This window comes from Oncorhynchus masou, chromosome 6, assembly GCF_036934945.1.
Source record: "Oncorhynchus masou masou isolate Uvic2021 chromosome 6, UVic_Omas_1.1, whole genome shotgun sequence".
Taxonomy (NCBI): Eukaryota; Metazoa; Chordata; class Actinopteri; order Salmoniformes; family Salmonidae; genus Oncorhynchus; species Oncorhynchus masou.
Genome location: NC_088217.1, coordinates 2346317 through 2366765, shown reverse-complemented (window position 1 = coordinate 2366765; position 20449 = coordinate 2346317). Strand labels below are relative to the sequence as shown.

Below are 20449 nucleotides of genomic sequence, written 5' to 3'. Positions count from 1 at the left end.
ATTAGTGATACTATCCAGAGTGGTGTTCCTAGTAGTGATACTATCCATAGTAGTGATACTATCAGAGCAGTGATACTATCCAGAGTAGTGATACTATCCAGAGTAGAGATACTATCCAGAGTAGTGATACTATCCAGAGTAGTGATACTAGTAGTGATACTATCCATAGTAGTGATACTATCCAGAGCAGTGATACTATCCAGAGTAGTGATACTATCCAGAGTAGAGATACTATCCAGAGAAGTGATACTATCCAGAGCAGTGATACTATCCAGAGTAGTGATACTAGTCAGAGCAGTGATACAATCCAGAGTAGTGACACTAGCAGTGATAATATCCAGAGTAGTGATACTATTAGAGCAGTGATACTATCCAGAGCAGTGATACAATCCAGAGCAGTGACACTATCCAGAGTAGTGATACTATCCAGAGTAGTGATACTATCCAGAGTAGAGATACTATCCAGAGCAGTGATACAATCCAGAGTAGTGATACTATCCAGAGTAGTAATACTATCCAGAGTAGTGATACTATCAGAGTAGTGATACTATCAGAGTATTGATACTATCTAGAGTAGTGATACTATCCAGAGCAGTGATACTATCCATAGCAGTGATACTATCAGAGCAGTGATACTATCAGAGTAGTGATACTATCAGAGTAGTGATACTATCCAGAGTAGTGATACTATCCAGAGCAGTGATGCTATCCAGAGTAGTGATACTATCCAGAGTAGTGATACTATCCAGAGCAGTGATGCTATCCAGAGCAGTGATACTATCCATAGCAGTGATACTATCCATAGCAGTGATACTATCCAGAGTAGTGATACTATCCAGAGTAGTGATACTAGCAGTGATACTATCCAGAGTAGTGATACAAGCAGTGATAATATCCAGAGTAGTGATACTATCAGAGTAGTGATACTATCCAGAGCAGTGATACTATCCAGAGTAGTGATACAAGCAGTGATACTATCCAGAGTAGTGATACTATAAGAGTAGTGATACTATCCAGAGTAGTGATACTATCCAGAGTAGTGATACTATCCATAGCAGTGATACTATCCAGAGTAGTGATACTATCCAGAGTAGTGCTACTATCAGACTAGTGATACTCTCCAGAGCAGTGATACTATCCAGAGTAGTGATACTATCCAGAGTAGTGATACTATCCAGAGTAGTGATACTATCCAGAGCAGTGATACTATCCAGAGTAGTGATACTATCCAGAGTAGTGATACTATCCAGAGTAGTGATACTATCCAGAGTAGTGATACTCTCCAGAGCAGTGATACTATCCAGAGCAGTGATACTATCCAGAGCAGTGATACTATCCAGAGTAGTGATACTAGCAGTGATACTATCCAGAGGAGTTATACTAGTAGTGATACTATCAGAGCAGTGATACTATCCAGAGTAGTGATACTAGTAGTGATACTATCCAGAGTAGTGATACTAGCAGTGATACTATCCAGAGGAGTTATACTATCCAGAGCAGTGATACTAGTAGTGATACTATCAGAGCAGTGATACTATCCAGAGCAGTGATACTATCCAGAGTAGTGATACTAGCAGTGATACTATCCAGAGTAGTTATACTATCCAGAGTAGTGATACTATCAGAGCAGTGATACGATCAGAGCAGTGATACTATCCAGAGCAGTGATACTATCAGTGATACTATCCAGAGTAGTGATACTATCCAGAGCAGTGATACTAGCAGTGATACTATCCAGAGCAGTGATACTATCCAGAGTAGTGATACTATCCAGAGCAGTGATACTAGCAGTGATACTATCCAGAGTAGTGATACTAGTAGTGATACTATCCAGAGTAGTGATACTATCCAGAGTAGTGATACTATCCAGAGCAGTGATACTATCCAGAGCAGTGATACTGTCAGAGCAGTGATACTATCCAGAGTAGTGATACAAGCAGTGATACTATCCAGAGTAGTGATACTATCAGAGTAGTGATACTCTCCAGAGCAGTGATACTATCCAGAGTAGTGATACAAGCAGTGATACTATCCAGAGTAGTGATACTATCAGAGTAGTGATACTATCCAGAGTGGTGATACTAGTAGTGATACTATCCATAGTAGTGATACTAGTAGTGATACTATCCATAGTAGTGATACTATCCAGAGCAGTGATACTATCCAGAGTAGTGATACTATCCAGAGTAGTGATACTATCCAGAGTAGAGATACTGTCCAGAGTAGTGATACTATCCAGAGCCGTGATACTATCAGAGTTGTGATGCTATCCAGAGCAGTGATACTATCAGAGTAGTGATACTATCCAGAGAAGTGATACAAGCAGTGATACTATCCAGAGTAGTAATACTATCCAGAGCAGTGATACTATCAGAGTAGTGCTACTATCCAGAGTTGTGATACTGTCCAGAGCAGTGATACTATCCAGAGCAGTGATACTATCCAGAGCAGTGATACTAGTAGTGATACTATCCAGAGTAGTGATACTATCCAGAGCAGTGATACTATCCAGAGCAGTGATACTAGTAGTGATACTATCCAGAGAAGTGATACAAGCAGTGATACTATCCAGAGTAGTGATACTAGTAGTGATACTATCCAGAGTAGTGATACTATCCAGAGCAGTGATACTATCAGAGTAGTGCTACTATCCAGAGTTGTGATACTGTCCAGAGCAGTGATACTATCCAGAGCAGTGATACTATCCAGAGCAGTGATACTATCCAGAGTAGTGATACTATCCAGAGTAGTGATACTATCCATAGCAGTGATACTATCCAGAGCAGTGATACTATCCAGAGTAGTGATACTATCCAGAGCAGTGATACTATCAGAGTAGTGCTACTATCCAGAGTTGTGATACTGTCCAGAGCAGTGATACTATCCAGAGCAGTGATACTATCCAGAGCAGTGATACTATCCAGAGTAGTGATACTATCCAGAGTAGTGATACTATCCATAGCAGTGATACTATCCAGAGCAGTGATACTATCCAGAGCAGTGATACTATCCAGAGCAGTGATACTATCCAGAGTAGTGATACTATCCAGAGTAGTGATACTATCCAGAGCAGTGATACTATCCAGAGCAGTGATACTATCCAGAGCAGTGATACTATCCAGAGTAGTGATACTATCCAGAGTAGTGATACTATCCATAGCAGTGATACTATCCAGAGTAGTGATACTATCCAGAGCAGTGATACTATCCAGAGTAGTGAAACTATCCAGAGTAGTGATACTATCCAGAGTAGTGACACTATTAGAGTAGTGATACTATCCAGAGTAGTGATACCAGTAGTGATACTATCCAGAGCAGTGATACTATCCAGAGCAGTGATACTATCCAGAGTAGTGATACTATCCAGAGTAGTGATACTATCCAGAGCAGTGATACTAGCAGTGATACTATCCAGAGTAGTGATACTATCCAGAGCAGTGATACTATCCAGAGTAGTGATACTAGTACTGATACTATCCAGAGTAGTGATACTATCCAGAGTAGTGATACTATCTGTTGCAGTGATACTATCCAGAGCAGTGATACTATCCAGAGTAGTGACACTAGCAGTGATACTATCCAGAGTAGTGATACTAGTCAGAGCAGTGATACAATCCAGAGTAGCGACACTTGCAGTGATAATATCCAGAGTAGTGATACTATTAGAGCAGTGATACTATCCAGAGCAGTGATACTATCCAGAGCAGTGATACTATCCAGAGTAGTGACACTAGCAGTGATAATATCCAGAGTAGTGATACTATTAGAGCAGTGATACTATCCAGAGTAGCGACACTAGCAGTGATAATATCCAGAGTAGTGATACTATTAGAGCAGTGATACTATCCAGAGCAGTGATACTATCCAGAGCAGTGATACTATCCAGAGTAGTGATACTATCCAGAGTAGTGATACTATCCAGAGTATAGATACTATCCAGAGCAGTGATACTATCCAGAGCAGTGATACTATCCAGAGCAGTGATACTATCAGAGCAGTGATACTATCAGAGCAGTGAGAGCTATTAATGAACACTTTACCAAAACAGCCCAAATTATTGTGCCGTTATCCCACACAGTCATACCTGGGTCTGAGCCGAGGTCTGGGGTGGTCTGTATGGCAGGTGCTAATCCAAAATGGCGTAGCAGTTCAGATGTCTTTGTCTTGTCTTGTCCCGTGTATATATCTTTTTTTCTTCATATATATTTCGTATATATTTTTTATATTTATAACCTTAATTTCAACATACCCTTCTGCAACCCACCTCACCCAATGTGGTACTGATCTGCTATGTTCTATACTTTAGAAACAGAACCCCCAACTGAAGCTAGCCCGCTAACTAGCTACTAGCTAGTAGCTAGTAGTTAGCTTGCCACTGCTAGTGGTCATCAGCTAACCTTATCCTGGTCAACTCCTGCCAGTCTGCAGAGCGCAATTCAACCCAGAGCATACTGGACTGCTTTTTCTCCACCAAATCTCCACATCTTCGGATTCCTACCGCAAGCTCTAAACCTCTTCACCTGGATCATCACAGCTAGCTAGCTGCTATCTGAGCGGCTACTCCTGGCTAACGTCTCTGTCCCAAAGCAAGCACCAGTTAGCCTGGAACTAGCCTCGAGCTAGGCCCATCACCTGACTAGCTGAAGAGGTCCATCAGCCAATTACTTGGGCTACAATACCTATTTTGCCAATAGGCCTCAACCCTTTTTACTGCCAACACAGAGCCAATCCATCGCGACTGGTCTGATGCTGTAGCCGCCAATGACTGGAATTAATTGCAAAAATCACTGAAGCTTGAGACCCATATCTCCCTCACTAGCTTTAAGCTGTCAGAGCAGCTCACAGATCATTGCACCTGTACATAGCTCATCTGTAAATAGCACACCCAACTCCCTCATCCCCATATTGTTATTTATTTTTTTGCTCCTTTGCACCCTAGTATCTCTACTTGCACATTCATCATCTGCAAATCTATCACGCCAGTGTTTAATTGCTAAATTTATTGCCTTACCTCCCTGATCTAACTACATTTGCACACACTGTAGATAGACTTTTTTCTACTGTGTTATTGACTATACGTTTGTTTATTCCATGTGTAACTCTGTGTTGTTGTTTGTGTCGCCCTGCTTTGCTTTATCTTGGTCAGGTCGCAGTTGTAAACGAGAACTTGTTCTCAACTGGCCTACCTGGTTAAATAAGGGTTAAATTAAAAATTTAATTTAAAAATCCAATAGGATACAGGCACATTACGCACGACTGAAAAAGCCCAAAGATGAAAAAACTCAAAAATAAACATCCCTTTTCAGGACCCTGTCTTTCAAAGATAATTCGTAAAAATTCGAATAACTTTTAGATCTTCATTGTAGGGTTTACGGGTTTAAACAATTAATGAACATGCACCTGTGGAACGGTCGTTAACACACTAACAGGTAGACAATTAAGGTCACAGTTATGAAAACTTAGGACACTAAAGAGGTCTATCTACTGACTCTGAAAACCACCAAAAGAAAGATGCCCAGGGTCCCTGCTCATCTACGTGAACATGCCTTAGGCATGCTGCAAGGAGGCATGAGGACTGCAGATGTGGCCAGGGTCCCTGCTCATCTACGTGAACGTGCCTTAGGTATGCTGCAAGGAGGCATGAGGACTGCAGATGTGGCCAGGGTCCCTGCTCATCTCTGTGAACGTGTCTTAGGCATGCTGCAAGGAGGCATGAGGACTGCAGATGTGGCCAAAGCAAAACATGGCAACGTTCGTACTGTGAGACGCCTAAGACAGCGCTACAGGGAGACAGGACGGACAGCTGATCGTCCTCGCAGTGGCAGACCACGAGTAACACCTGCACAGGATCGGTACATCCGAACATCACACCTACAGGATGGCAACAACAACTGCCTGAGTTACACCAAATCGGATTCGCAGTTATCATGAAGGAATGAGCGTCAAGGGTTCAGGTTTGGGGCGGTGTGTCACAGCATCATCGGACTGAGCTTGTTGTCATTGCAGGTAATCCCAACGCTGTGCGTTACAGAGAAGACATCCTCCTCCCTCATGTGGTACCCTTCCTGCAGGCTCATCCTGACATGACCCTTCAGCATGACAATGTCATCAGCCATACTGCTCGTTCTGTGAGTGATTTCCTGCAAGACAGTAATGTCAGTGTTCTGCCATGGCCAGAGAAGAGCCCGGATCTCAATCCCATTGAGCATGTCTAGGACCTGTTGGATCAGAGGGTGAGGCCTAGGGCCTTCCCGCCAGAAATTTCCGGGAACTTGCAGGTGCCTGGTGGAAGAGTGGGGTAACATCTCACAGCAAGAACTGGCAAATACTTGCAGTACTTAATGCAGTACTTAATGCAGCAGGTTGCCACACCAGATACTGACTGTTAATTTGATTTTGACCCCCCCTTTGTTCAGGGACACATTATTCCATTATTCCACATGTCTGTGGAACTTGTTCAGTTGTTGAATCTTATGTTCACACAAGAGTTGTTTTTTTTTTGGAGTTTGCTGAAAATAAACGCAGTTGACAGTGAGAGAACGTTTCTTTTGTAACTGAGATTATATGGTCTCTTGGGTAAATAAATTAAACTAGCTCCATTAGGCTAATCTTTTTTAGTGTGAACTTTATTACTTACTGTATTATATTATACTGTAATGTATTATACTGTATTGTATTATGCTGTATTGTATTATACTGTATTATGTTATACTGTAAGGTATTATACTGTATTGTATTATACTGTATTATATTATACTGTATTATGTTATACTGTAATGTATTATACTGTATTATACTGTATTATATTATACTGTAATGTATTATACTGTATTGTATTATACTGTGTGGGTCCTGTGTGGCTCAGTCGGTAGAGCATGGCGCTTGCAACGCCAAGCGTCGTGGGTTCGATTCCCGCTGGGGCCACCCATATGTAAAAGTAGTGGCCCCAGCCGACTTGTAAGTCGCTTTGGACAAAAGCGTCTGCTAAATGGGATATATATTATTATATTATTATTACTGTATTATATTATACTGTAATGTATTATACTGTATTGTATTGTACTGTATTGTATTATACTGTAATGTATTATACTGTATTGTACTGTATTGTATTATACTGTATTGTACTGTATTGTATTATACTGTATAGTATTATACTGTATTGTACTGTATTGTATTATACTGTATTGTACTGTATTGTATTATACTGTAATGTATTATACTGTATTGTACTGTGATGTATTATGCTGTAATGTATTATACTGTATTGTATTATACTGTATTGTATTATACTGTATTGTACTGTATTGTATTATACTGTGATGTATTATGCTGTAATGTATTATACTGTATTGTATTATACTGTATTGTATTATACTGTATTGTACTGTATTGTATTATACTGTGATGTATTATGCTGTAATGTATTATACTGTATTGTATTATACTGTATTGTATTATACTGTATTGTACTGTATTGTATTATACTGTAATGTATTATACTGTATTATACTGTATTGTACTGTATTGTATTATACTGTAATGTATTATACTGTATTGTACTGTATTGTATTATACTGTATTGTACTGTATTGTATTATACTGTATTGTATTATACTGTATTGTACTGTATTGTATTATACTGTATTGTACTGTATTGTATTATACTGTATTGTACTGTATTGTATTATACTGTATTGTATTATACTGTATTGTACTGTATTGTATTATACTGTGATGTATTATGCTGTAATGTATTATACTGTATTGTATTATACTGTATTGTATTATACTGTATTGTACTGTGTTGTATTATACTGTGATGTATTATGCTGTAATGTATTATACTGTATTGTATTATACTGTATTGTATTATACTGTATTGTACTGTATTGTATTATACTGTAATGTATTATACTGTATTATACTGTATTGTACTGTATTGTATTATACTGTATTGTACTGTATTGTATTATACTGTATTGTACTGTATTGTATTATACTGTATTGTATTATACTGTATTGTACTGTATTGTATTATACTGTATTGTACTGTATTGTATTATACTGTATTGTACTGTAATGTATTATACTGTATTGTATTATACTGTATTATACTGTATTGTATTATACTGTATTATACTGTATTGTATTATACTGTGATGTATTATGCTGTAATGTATTATACTGTATTGTATTATACTGTATTATACTGTATTGTATTATACTGTATTATACTGTATTGTATTATACTGTGATGTATTATACTGTAATGTATTATACTGTATTGTATTATACTGTATTGTACTGTATTGTATTATACTGTATTGTATTATACTGTATTGTATTATACTGTATTGTACTGTATTGTATTATACTGTAATGTATTATACTGTATTATACTGTATTGTATTATACTGTATTATACTGTATTGTATTATACTGTATTGTATTATACTGTATTGTATTATACTGTAATGTATTATACTGTATTGTATTATGCTGTAATGTATTATGTTGTAATGTATTATACTGTATTATACTGTAATGTATTATACTGTATTATACTGTATTGTATTATACTGTATTATACTGTATTGTATTATACTGTATTGTATTATACTGTATTGTATTATACTGTAATGTATTATACTGTATTGTATTATGCTGTAATGTATTATGTTGTAATGTATTATACTGTATTGTACTGTATTGTATTATACTGTAATGTATTACACTCTCCAAATCCCAATCACCTGAATTCTAATCACCTGTTCACACACTTGTATGTCATCATCACACACTATTTAGTTCAGTTTTTTGCACCACATCACTGAGAGGTATTGTTTGTTTTGTGACACACGTCTTTCAGAGCGCTGGTTCTCCCGTGATTTAATCCTGTGTGATAGTTTTGGCCTGCCTAATAAGGCCTATTTGTGTAGTTAGTAGGCTGACTCATATATACCTTTCACAATATCTCCCCTAATGTTTACAAGCCTACATCCTCTTTCTCTATTGTTGCTTCATTCCTTTCTCGCTTTTCAACAATTACATGAAGTACATTTTGTTGTCCTTATCTTCATTATTCTAATGACATCCTTGAATAACATAGGACTAGAATTATATGCAGAAGACTTTCACTTTGCTTCAAGAACATTGAATGGTTCTGGATCTGAATTAATAACTGCTATAGTCTACCACCATCTGAATGGTTCTGGGTCTGAATTAATAACTGCTATAGTCTACCACCATCTGAATGGTTATGGGTCTGAATGGTTATGGGTCTGAATTAATAACTGCTATAGTCTACCACCATCTGAATGGTTCTGGGTCTGAATTAATAACTGCTATAGTCTACCACCATCTGAATGGTTCTGGGTCTGAATTAATAACTGCTATAGTCTACCACCATCTGACTGGTTCTGGGTCTGAATTAATAACTGCTATAGTCTACCACCATCTGAATGGTTATGGGTCTGAATGGTTATGGGTCTGAATTAATAACTGCTACAGTCTACCACCATCTGAATGGTTATGGGTCTGAATGAATAACTGCTATAGTCTACCACCATCTGAATGGTTATGGGTCTGAATTAATAACTGCTATAGTCTACCACCATCTGACTGGTTATGGGTCTGAATGGTTATGGGTCTGAATTAATAACTGCTACAGTCTACCACCATCTGAATGGTTATGGGTCTGAATGAATAACTGCTATAGTCTACCACCATCTGAATGGTTATGGGTCTGAATTAATAACTGCTATAGTCTACCACCATCTGAATGGTTATGGGTCTGAATTAATAACTGCTATAGTCTACCACCATCTGAATGGTTATGGGTCTGAATTAATAACTGCTATAGTCTACCACCATCTGAATGGTTATGGGTCTGAATTAATAACTGCTATAGTCTACCACCATCTGAATGGTTATGGGTCTGAATGGTTCTGGGTCTGAATTAATAACTGCTATAGTCTACGACCATCTGAATGGTTCTGGGTCTGAATTAATAACTGCTATAGTCTACCACCATCTGACTGGTTCTGGGTCTGAATTAATAACTGCTATAGTCTACCACCATCTGACTGGTTATGGGTCTGAATGGTTATGGGTCTGAATTAATAACTGCTACAGTCTACCACCATCTGAATGGTTATGGGTCTGAATGAATAACTGCTACAGTCTACCACCATCTGAATGGTTATGGGTCTGAATGAATAACTGCTATAGTCTACCACCATCTGAATGGTTATGGGTCTGAATGGTTATGGGTCTGAATTAATAACTGCTATAGTCTACCACCATCTGAATGGTTATGGGTCTGAATTAATAACTGCTATAGTCTACCACCATCTGAATGGTTATGGGTCTGAATGGTTATGGGTCTGAATTAATAACTGCTATAGTCTACCACTATCTGAATGGTTATGGGTCTGAATTAATAACTGCTATAGTCTACCACCATCTGAATGGTTATGGGTCTGAATTAATAACTGCTATAGTCTACCACCATCTGAATGGTTATGGGTCTGAATGGTTATGGGTCTGAATTAATAACTGCTATAGTCTACCACCATCTGAATGGTTATGGGTCTGAATTAATAACTGCTATAGTCTACCACCATCTGAATGGTTAGGGGTCTGAGTTAATAACTGCTATAGTCTACCACCATCTGAATGGTTATGGGTCTGAATGGTTATGGGTCTGAATTAATAACTGCTATAGTCTACCACCATCTGAATGGTTATGGGTCTGAATGGTTATGGGTCTGAATTAATAACTGCTATAGTCTACCACCATCTGAATGGTTATGGGTCTGAATGGTTATGGGTCTGAATGGTTATGGGTCTGAATTAATAACTGCTATAGTCTACCACCATCTGACTGGTTATGGGTCTGAATGGTTATGGGTCTGAATTAATAACTGCTATAGTCTACCACCATCTGAATGGTTATGGGTCTGAATTAATAACTGCTATAGTCTACCACCATCTGAATGGTTATGGGTCTGAATTAATAACTGCTATAGTCTACCACCATCTGAATGGTTATGGGTCTGAATGGTTATGGGTCTGAATTAATAACTGCTATAGTCTACCACCATCTGAATGGTTATGGGTCTGAATTAATAACTGCTATAGTCTACCACCATCTGAATGGTTATGGGTCTGAATTAATAACTGCTATAGTCTACCACCATCTGAATGGTTATGGGTCTGAATTAATAACTGCTATAGTCTACCACCATCTGAATGGTTATGGGTCTGAATGGTTATGGGTCTGAATTAATAAATGCTATAGTCTACCACCATCTGAATGGTTATGGGTCTGAATTAATAACTGCTATAGTCTACCACCATCTGAATGGTTATGGGTCTGAATTAATAACTGCTATAGTCTACCACCATCTGAATGGTTATGGGTCTGAATTAATAACTGCTATAGTCTACCACCATCTGAATGGTTATGGGTCTGAATGGTTATGGGTCTGAATTAATAACTGCTATAGTCTACCACCATCTGAATGGTTATGGGTCTGAATGGTTATGGGTCTGAATTAATAACTGCTATAGTCTACTACCATCTGAATGGTTATGGGTCTGAATGGTTATGGGTCTGAATTAATAACTGCTATAGTCTACCACCATCTGAATGGTTATGGGTCTGAATTAATAACTGCTATAGTCTACCACCATCTGAATGGTTATGGGTCTGAATGGTTATGGGTCTGAATTAATAACTGCTACAGTCTACCACCATCTGAATGGTTATGGGTCTGAATTAATAACTGCTATAGTCTACCAACATCTGAATGGTTATGGGTCTGATTGGTTATGGGTCTGAATTAATAACTGCTATAGTCTACTACCATCTGAATGGTTATGTGCCTGAATGGTTATGGGTCTGAATTAATAACTGCTATAGTCTACCACCATCGCTCTTCTTTCAAACTACCCCTGAGTTCTATTGGCTGCTGTGTTTCACATTCAGCAAACAAGAGCTTGCGTCCCTATTTGAAAAGTCTATTGCTAAAAGTATGTTCAGCCAGCGATTCTTGTCCAGCTTTTCCTGCATGGGAGAGGCCAGCGGGGCACAGGTGCTGGGGTATTGGGCCAGAGACTGGGGTATTGGGCCAGAGACTGGGGTATTGGGCCAGAGACTGGGGTATTGGGCCAGAGACTGGGGTTATAAGTTAGAAGCTCATTATCCATAACCCATCATTAATTAGCTCAATTCAAGGATACCTGCTGCTCTCTCTCTCTACTGCACCTGCTGTCTCTGACCTACTGTTTCAGACTCTCTCTCTCTCTCTCTCTCTCTCTCTCTCTCTCTCTCTCTCTCTCTCTCTCTCTCTACTGCACCTGCTGTCTCTGACCTACTGTTTCAGACTCTCTCTCTCTCTCTCTCTACTGCACCTGCTGTCTCTGACCTACTGTTTCAGACTCTCTCTCTCTCTCTCTCTCTCTCTCTCTACTGCACCTGCTGTCTCTGACCTACTGTTTCAGACTCTCTCTCTCTCTCTCTCTCTCTCTCTCTCTCTCTCTCTCTCTACTGCACCTGCTGTCTCTGACCTACTGTTTCAGACTATCTCTCTCTCTCTCCTCTCTCTCTCTACTGCACCTGCTGTCTCGAACTCAGCTATGAAAAGCCAACAGACTTTAATTTACTCCTAAGGTGCTGACCTGTTGCACCCTCGACAACCGCCGTGAGTATTATCATCAAATCAAATCAAATTTATTTATATAGCCCTTCGTACATCAGCTGAATAAACCTAGGAAGAAACCTAGAGAGGAACCAGGCTATGTGGGGTGGCCAGTCCTCTTCTGTCTGTGCCGGGTGGAGATTATAACAGAACATGACCAAGATGTTCAAATGTTCATAAATGACCAGTATGGTCGAATAATAATAAGGCAGAACAGTTGAAACTGAAGCAACAGCTCGGTCAGGTGGACTGGGGACAGCAAGGAGTCATCATGTCAGGTAGTCCTGGGGCATGGTCCTAGGGCTCAGGTCCTCCAAGAGAGAGAAAGAAAGAGAGAAGGAGAGAATTAGAGAACGCATACTTAGATTCACACAGGACACCGAATAGGACAGGAGAAGTACTCCAGATATAACAAACTGACCCTAGCCCCCCGACACATAAACTACTGCAGCATAAATACTGGAGGCTGAGACAGGAGGGGTCAGGAGACACTGTGGCCCCATCCGAGGACACCCCCAGACAGGGCCAAACAGGAAGGATATAAACCCACCCACTTTACCAAAGCACAGCCCCCACCCCACCCCACTAGAGGGATATCTTCAACCACCAACTTACCATCCTGAGACAAGGCTGAGTATAGCCCACAAAGATCTCTGCCACGGCACAACCCAAGGGGGGGCGCCAACCCAGACAGGATGACCACATCAGTGAATCAACCCACTCAGGTGACGCACCCCTTCCAGGGACGGCATGAGAGAGCCCCAGTAAGCCAGTGAATAGCCCCTGTAATAGGGTTAGAGGCAGAGAATCCCAGTGGAAAGAGGGGAACCGGCCAGACAGAGACAGCAAGGACGGTTTGTTGCTCCAGAGCCTTTCTGTTCACCTTCCCACTCCTGGGCCAAACTACACTCAATCATATGACCTACTGAAGAGATGAGTCTTCAGTAAGGACTTAAAGGTTGAGACCGAGTTTGCGTCTCTGACATGGGTAGGCAGACCGTTCCATAAAAATGGAGCTCTATAGGAGAAATCCCTGCCTCCAGCTGTTTGCTTAGAAATTCTAGGGACAATTAGGAGGCCTGCGTCTTGTGACCGTAGCGTACGTGTAGGTATGTACGGCAGGTCCAAATCAGAGAGATAGGTAGGAGCAAGCCCATGTAATGCTTTGTAGGTTAGCAGTAAAACCTTGAAATCAGCCCTTGCTTTGACAGGAAGCCAGTGTAGGGAGGCTAGCACTGGAGTAATATGATCAATTTTTTTGGTTCTAGTCAGGATTCTAGCAGCCGTATTTAGCACTAACTGAAGTTTATTTAGTGCTTTATCCGGGTAGCCGGAAAGTAGAGCATTGCAGTAGTCTAACCTAGAAGTGACAAAAGCATGGATTAATTTTTCTGCATCATTTTTGGACAGAAAGTTTCTGATTTTTGCAATGTTACGTAGATGGAAAAAAGCTGTCCTTGAAATGGTCTTGACATGTTCTTCAAAAGAGAGATCAGGGTCCAGAGTAACGCCGAGGTCCTTCACAGTTTTATTTGAGACGACTGTACAACCATTAAGATTAATTGTCAGATTCAACAGAAGATCTCTTTGTTTCTTGGGACCTAGAACAAGCATCTCTGTTTTGTCCGAGTTTAAAAGCAGAAAGTTTGCAGCCATCCACTTCCTTATGTCTGAAACACATGCTTCTAGCGAGGGCAATTTTGGGGCTTCACCATGTTTCATTGAAATGTACAGCTGTGTGTCATCTGCATAGCAGTGAAAGTTAACATTATGTTTTCGAATAACATCCCCAAGAGGTAAAATATATAGTGAAAACAATAGTGGTCCTAAAACCTTGAGGAACACCGAAATGTACAGTTGATTTGTCAGAGGACAAACCATTCACAGAGACAAACTGATATCTTTCCGACAGATAAGCTCTAAACCAGGCCAGAACTTGTCCGTGTAGACCAATTTGGGTTTCCAATCTCTCCAAAAGAATGTGGTGATCGATGGTATCAAAAGCAGCACTAAGGTCTAGGAGCACGAGGACAGATGCAGAGCCTCGGTCCGATGCCATTAAGATGTCATTTTCCACCTTCATTTGACCCTGCTAGTCATCTATGAACGTTTGAACATCTTGGCCATGTTCTGTTATAATCTCCACCCGGTACAGCCAGAAGAGGACTGGTCACCCCACATAGCCTGGCTCCTCTCTAGGTTTCTTCCTAGGTTTTGGCCTTTCTAGGGAGTTTTTCCTAGCCACCGTGCTTCTACACCTGCATTGCTTTGCTGTTTAGGCTTTTAGGCTGAGTTTCTGTACAGCACTTTGAGACATCAGCTGATGTAAGAAGGGCTTAATAAATGCATGTGATTGATTATACTGGATTGAATGTACTACCTGTAAGAAGGAGTCTAGGACATCTATATTTAGGGCTACAGTAAATATCAATCTAGAACAGGATTATCTATTTTGGATGGAGTTGATGGAGAGAGAGAAAGACTGCCGATGCCGTGATCGGCTGTTGTACGTTAAACATTTAAAAAGTTACCATGATGGGATGATAGGGATGATGTGAACTGCGTTATATACTGAGATGGGCTGTCTGTCCTCATCCTGAGATGGGCTGTCTGTCCTCACCCTGAGATGGGCTGTCTGTCCCCACCCTGAGATGGGCTGTCTGTCCTCACCCTGAGATGGGCTGTCTGTCCTCACCCTGAGATGGGCTGTCTGTCCTCACCCTGAGATGGGCTGTCTGTCCTCACCCTGAGATGGGCTGTCTGTCCTCACCCTGAGATGGACTGTCTGTCCTCACCCTGAGATGGGCTGTCTGTCCCCACCCTGAGATGGGCTGTCTGTCCCCACCCTGAGATGGGCTGTCTGTCCCCACCCTGAGATGGGCTGTCTGTCCCCACCCTGAGATGGGCTGTCTGTCCTCACCCTGAGATGGGCTGTCTGTCCTCACCCTGAGATGGGCTGTCTGTCCTCACCCTGAGATGGGCTGTCTGTCCTCACCCTGAGATGGGCTGTCTGTCCCCACCCTGAGATGGGCTGTCTGTCCTCACCCTGAGATGGGCTGTCTGTCCTCACCCTGAGATGGGCTGTCTGTCCTCACCCTGAGATGGGCTGTCTGTCCTCACCCTGAGATGGGCTGTCTGTCCTCACCCTGAGATGGGCTGTCTGTCCTCACCCTGAGATGGACTGTCTGTCCTCACCCTGAGATGGGCTGTCTGTCCCCACCCTGAGATGGGCTGTCTGTCCCCACCCTGAGATGGGCTGTCTGTCCCCACCCTGAGATGGGCTGTCTGTCCCCACCCTGAGATGGGCTGTCTGTCCTCACCCTGAGATGGGCTGTCTGTCCCCACCCTGAGATGGGCTGTCTGTCCCCACCCTGAGATGGGCTGTCTGTCCTCACCCTGAGATGGGCTGTCTGTCCTCACCCTGAGATGGGCTGTCTGTCCTCACCCTGAGATGGGCTGTCTGTACTCACCCTGAGAGGGGCTGTCTGTCCTCACCCTGAGATGGGCTGTCTGTCCTCACCCTGAGATGGGCTGTCTGTCCCCACCCTGAGATGGGCTGTCTGTCCCCACCCTGAGATGGGCTGTCTGTCCCCACCCTGAGATGGGCTGTCTGTCCTCACCCTGAGATGGGCTGTCTGTCCCCACCCCGAGATGGGCTGTCTGTCCTCACCCTGAGATGGGCTGTCTGTCCCCACCCTGAGATGGGCTGTCTGTCCTCACCCTGAGATGGGCTGTCTGTCCTCACCCTGAGATGGGCTGTCTGTCCCCACCCTGAGATGGGCTGTCTGTCCCCACCCTGAGATGGGCTGTCTGTCCCCACCCTGAGATGGGCTGTCTGTACTCACCCTGAGATGGGCTGTCTGTACTCACCCTGAGATGGGCTGTCTGTACTCACCCTGAACGTTGATGATTCATCATGCAGAGGCCGCATAAAATTTAACAGTTACATTTCACGCCACACTGTTCATATAAGTAATTTGCCAGTTTCTCACAGTTATTTATCCCAGGATAAGCGAGTGGTTTTGGCCGGTAAATCTCGGTAACCGGGTTCCCGCCATTCAACCCTAGTGTGTGTCTGTGTGTGTGTTTTGGAAGTATAAGATACATTTCCCTTGTAACTATTTAAGTCCCCATCTCCTCTTCATCTCCTCTTCTTCTACTCTTCATCTCCCCTCCTCTCATCTCCTCTTCATCTCCCCTCCCCTCGTCTCATCTCCTCTTCATCTTCCCTCCTCTCGTCTCATCTACTCTTCATCTCCCCTCCTCTCGTCTCCTCTTCATCTCCCCTCCCCTCATCTCATCTCCTCTTCATCTTCTCTCGTCTCATCTACTCTTCATCTCCCCTCCTCTCGTCTCCTCTTCATCTCCCCTCCCCTCATCTCATTTCATCTTCCCTCCTCTCGTCTCATCTACTCTTCATCTCCCCTCCTCTCGTCTCCTCTTCATCTCCCCTCCCCTCGTCTCATCTCCTCTTCATCTTCCATCCTCTCGTCTCATCTACTCTTCATCTCCCCTCCTCTCATCTCATCTCCCCGCCTCTCCTCTTCATCTCCCCTCTTCTCTCATCTCCTCTTCATCTCCCCTCCTCTCATCTACTCTTCATCTCCCCTCCTCTCATCTCCTCTTCATCTCCCCTCCTCTCATCTACTCTTCATCTCCCCTCCTCTCCCCTCCTCTTCATCTCCCCTCCTCTCATCTACTCTTCATCTCCCCTCCTCTCATCTACTCTTCATCTCCCCTCCTCTTGTCTCATCTCCTCTCCCTCCTTACTTCTCTTCTCTCCACCACAGGGCAAGGTTCCTGGTGCTGGTAGTGTTGAACCAGGCAGTGACTCTGATAGGCCTGGGAACCTCTACCAGATCCCCAGCATATCCCGACACACCCACTCCTCCAGCCCCGCCTACGAATGCATGGACCGTGCCTACAAGGTCTGTTACCACATCACCGAGCCAGATCAGCCAGCCTACTGGTGTAGGGTTAGAAGTAGGGGTCTGGGTTAGGGGAGAGGGTTGGGGTCTGGGTTAGGGGAGAGGGTTGGGGTCTGGGTTAGGGGAAAGGGTTGGGGTCTGGGTTAGGGGAGAGGGTTGGGGTCTGGGTTAGGGGAGAGGGTTAGAGTTTGGTGTCTGGGTTAGGGGAGAGAGTCAGAGGTTAGGGTCTGGGTTAGGGGAGGGGGTTAGAGGTTGAATCCCCGGCTGGCAAATTCGTTACCAGATGGGGAGACCAGCATGCAGCTTTAGTCTTTATGAGCCTGCAAATACACTCACGCACGCACGCACACACAAACAGACACACACACACACACAAACAGACACACACACGTACACACAAACAGGCACAAACACATACACACATATCATTCGCTCTCTGTTGTCTCCTGGTGGCATTTAGTGGTGACCAAAGTGTGTGTATGCGTGCGTGCGTGTGTGTGTGTGTGAACAGAGCAGTGCTGGTCTGTCGTGGTGTGATGTGGACCAGTGGTGGAAAAAGAACCCAATTATCATATTTATTTTATTTATTTATTTATTTATTTATTTATTTATTATATTACCCCTTTTTTCTGCCCAATTTCGTGGCATCCAATTGGTAGTTACAGTTACCACGAAACACAACCCAATGCACCAATGTGTCGGAGGAAACACCGTACACCTGGCAACCCGCCACAGGAGTCGCTAGTGCGCGATGAGACAAGGACATCCCTGCCGACCAAACCCTCCCCTAACTTGGATGACGCTGGGCCAATTGTGCACCGCCCCATTGGCTTCCCGGTCGCGGCCGGCTGCGACAGAGCCTGGACTCGAACCCAGAATCTCTAGTGGCTCCGCTTTAGACCACTGAGCCACCCGGGAGTCCCCCAAATTGTCATATTTGAGTAAAAGTAAAGATACCTTGATAGAAAATGACTCAAGTGAAAGTCACCCAGCAATATTTTACTTGAGTAAAAGTCCAAAAGTATTTGATTTAAAATATACTTAAAGTATCAAAAGTAAATGTAATTACTAAAATATACTGAAGTATGAAAAGTATCAATCATTTGTAATTCCTTATATTCACCAGACGGCACCATACGTTTTTATTTACAGATAGCCAGGGTCACACTCCAGCACTCAGACATCATTTACAAACCAAGCAGTAGGGATGACCAGAGATATTCTCTTGATTAGTGCGTGAATTGTACCATTTTCCTGTCCTGCTAAGCATTCAAAATGTAGCGAGTACTTTTGGGTGTCAGGGAAAAAGTGTGGAGTAAAAAGTATGGTATTTTCACAAGGAATGTAGTGAAGTAAAAGTTGTCAAATATATAAATAGTAAAGTAGTGGACAGATACCCCCAAAAACTACTTAAGTAGTACTTTAAAGTATTGACACTCAAGTATTTACACCCCTGATGTAGACCTGTCTGTGCCTCTTTTTATTTATTTTACCTTTATTTAACTAGACAAGTCAGTTAAGAACAAATTCTTATTTTCAATGACGGCCTGGGAACAGTGGGTTAACTGCCTGTTCAGGGGCAGAACGACAGATTTGTACCTTGTCAACAAAGGGATTTGATCGAGCAACCTTTCAGTTACTAGTCCAACACTCTAACTACTAGGCTACCTGCCGCCCCTACACTCTAACCACTAGGCTACCTACCGCCCCCCCCCCTACACTCTAACCACTAGACTACCTGCCGTCCCTACACTCTAACCACTAGGCTACCTGCCCCCCTACACTCTAACCACTAGGCTACCTGCCGTCCCTACACTCTAACCACTAGGCTACCTGCCCCCCTACACTCTAACCACGAGGCTACCTGCCGCCCCTACACTCTAACCACTAGGCTACCTGCCACCCCTACACTCTAACCACTAGTCTACCTGCCTCTTCTACACTCTAACCACTAGGCTACCTGCCTCTTCTACACTCTAACCACTAGTCTACCTGCCGCCCCTACACTCTAACCACTAGTCTACCAGCCTCCTCTACACTCTAACCACTAGGCTACCTGCCGCCCTTCACTCTAACCACTAGGATACCTGCCGCCACTACACTATAACCACTAGGCTACCAGCCTCCTCTACACTCTAACCACTAGGATACCTGCCGCCCCTACACTCTAACCACTAGTCTACCTGCCCCCCTACACTCTAACCACTAGGATACCTGCCGCCACTACACTCTAACCACTAGGCTACCTGCCGCCCCTCTCTCTGGGTATTGGGAGAAAACAGGAGAATATATGAGTTGTTATATGACCATATGAGTTGTTATATGAGTATATGAGTTGTTATATGACTATATGAGTTGTTATATGAGTTGTGATATGAGTATATGAGTTGTTATATGACTATATGAGTTGTGATATGAGTATATGAGTTGTTATATGACTATATGAGTTGTGATATGAGTATATGAGTTGTTATATGAGTTGTGATATGAATTGTGATATGAGTTGTTATATGAGTTGCTATATGAGTATATGAGTTGCTATATGAGTATATGAGTTGTGATATGAGTTGTTATATGAGTTGCTATATGAATTGTGATATGAATTGTGATATGAGTTGTTATATGACTATATGAGTTGTGATATGAGTTGTTATATGAGTTGTTATATGAGTTGTTATATGAGTATATGAGTTGTTATATGAGTTGTTATATGAGTTGTTATATAACTATATGAGTTGTTATATGACTATATGAGTTGTGATATGAGTTGTTATATGACTATATGAGTTGCTATATGAATTGTGATATGAATTG

General features: G+C 42.3%; 1 protein-coding gene across 1 annotated transcript in view; it reads left to right on the top strand.

Annotated features, from left to right (window-relative positions):
* The window catches only part of cass4 (Cas scaffold protein family member 4), a 48571-nt gene that overhangs the window by 18061 nt on the left and 10061 nt on the right, over window positions 1-20449 (top strand). Inside the window, 1 exon segment of the mRNA XM_064967383.1 lies at window positions 17498-17635. Within this exon segment, the coding sequence (XP_064823455.1) occupies window positions 17498-17635 (138 nt within the window).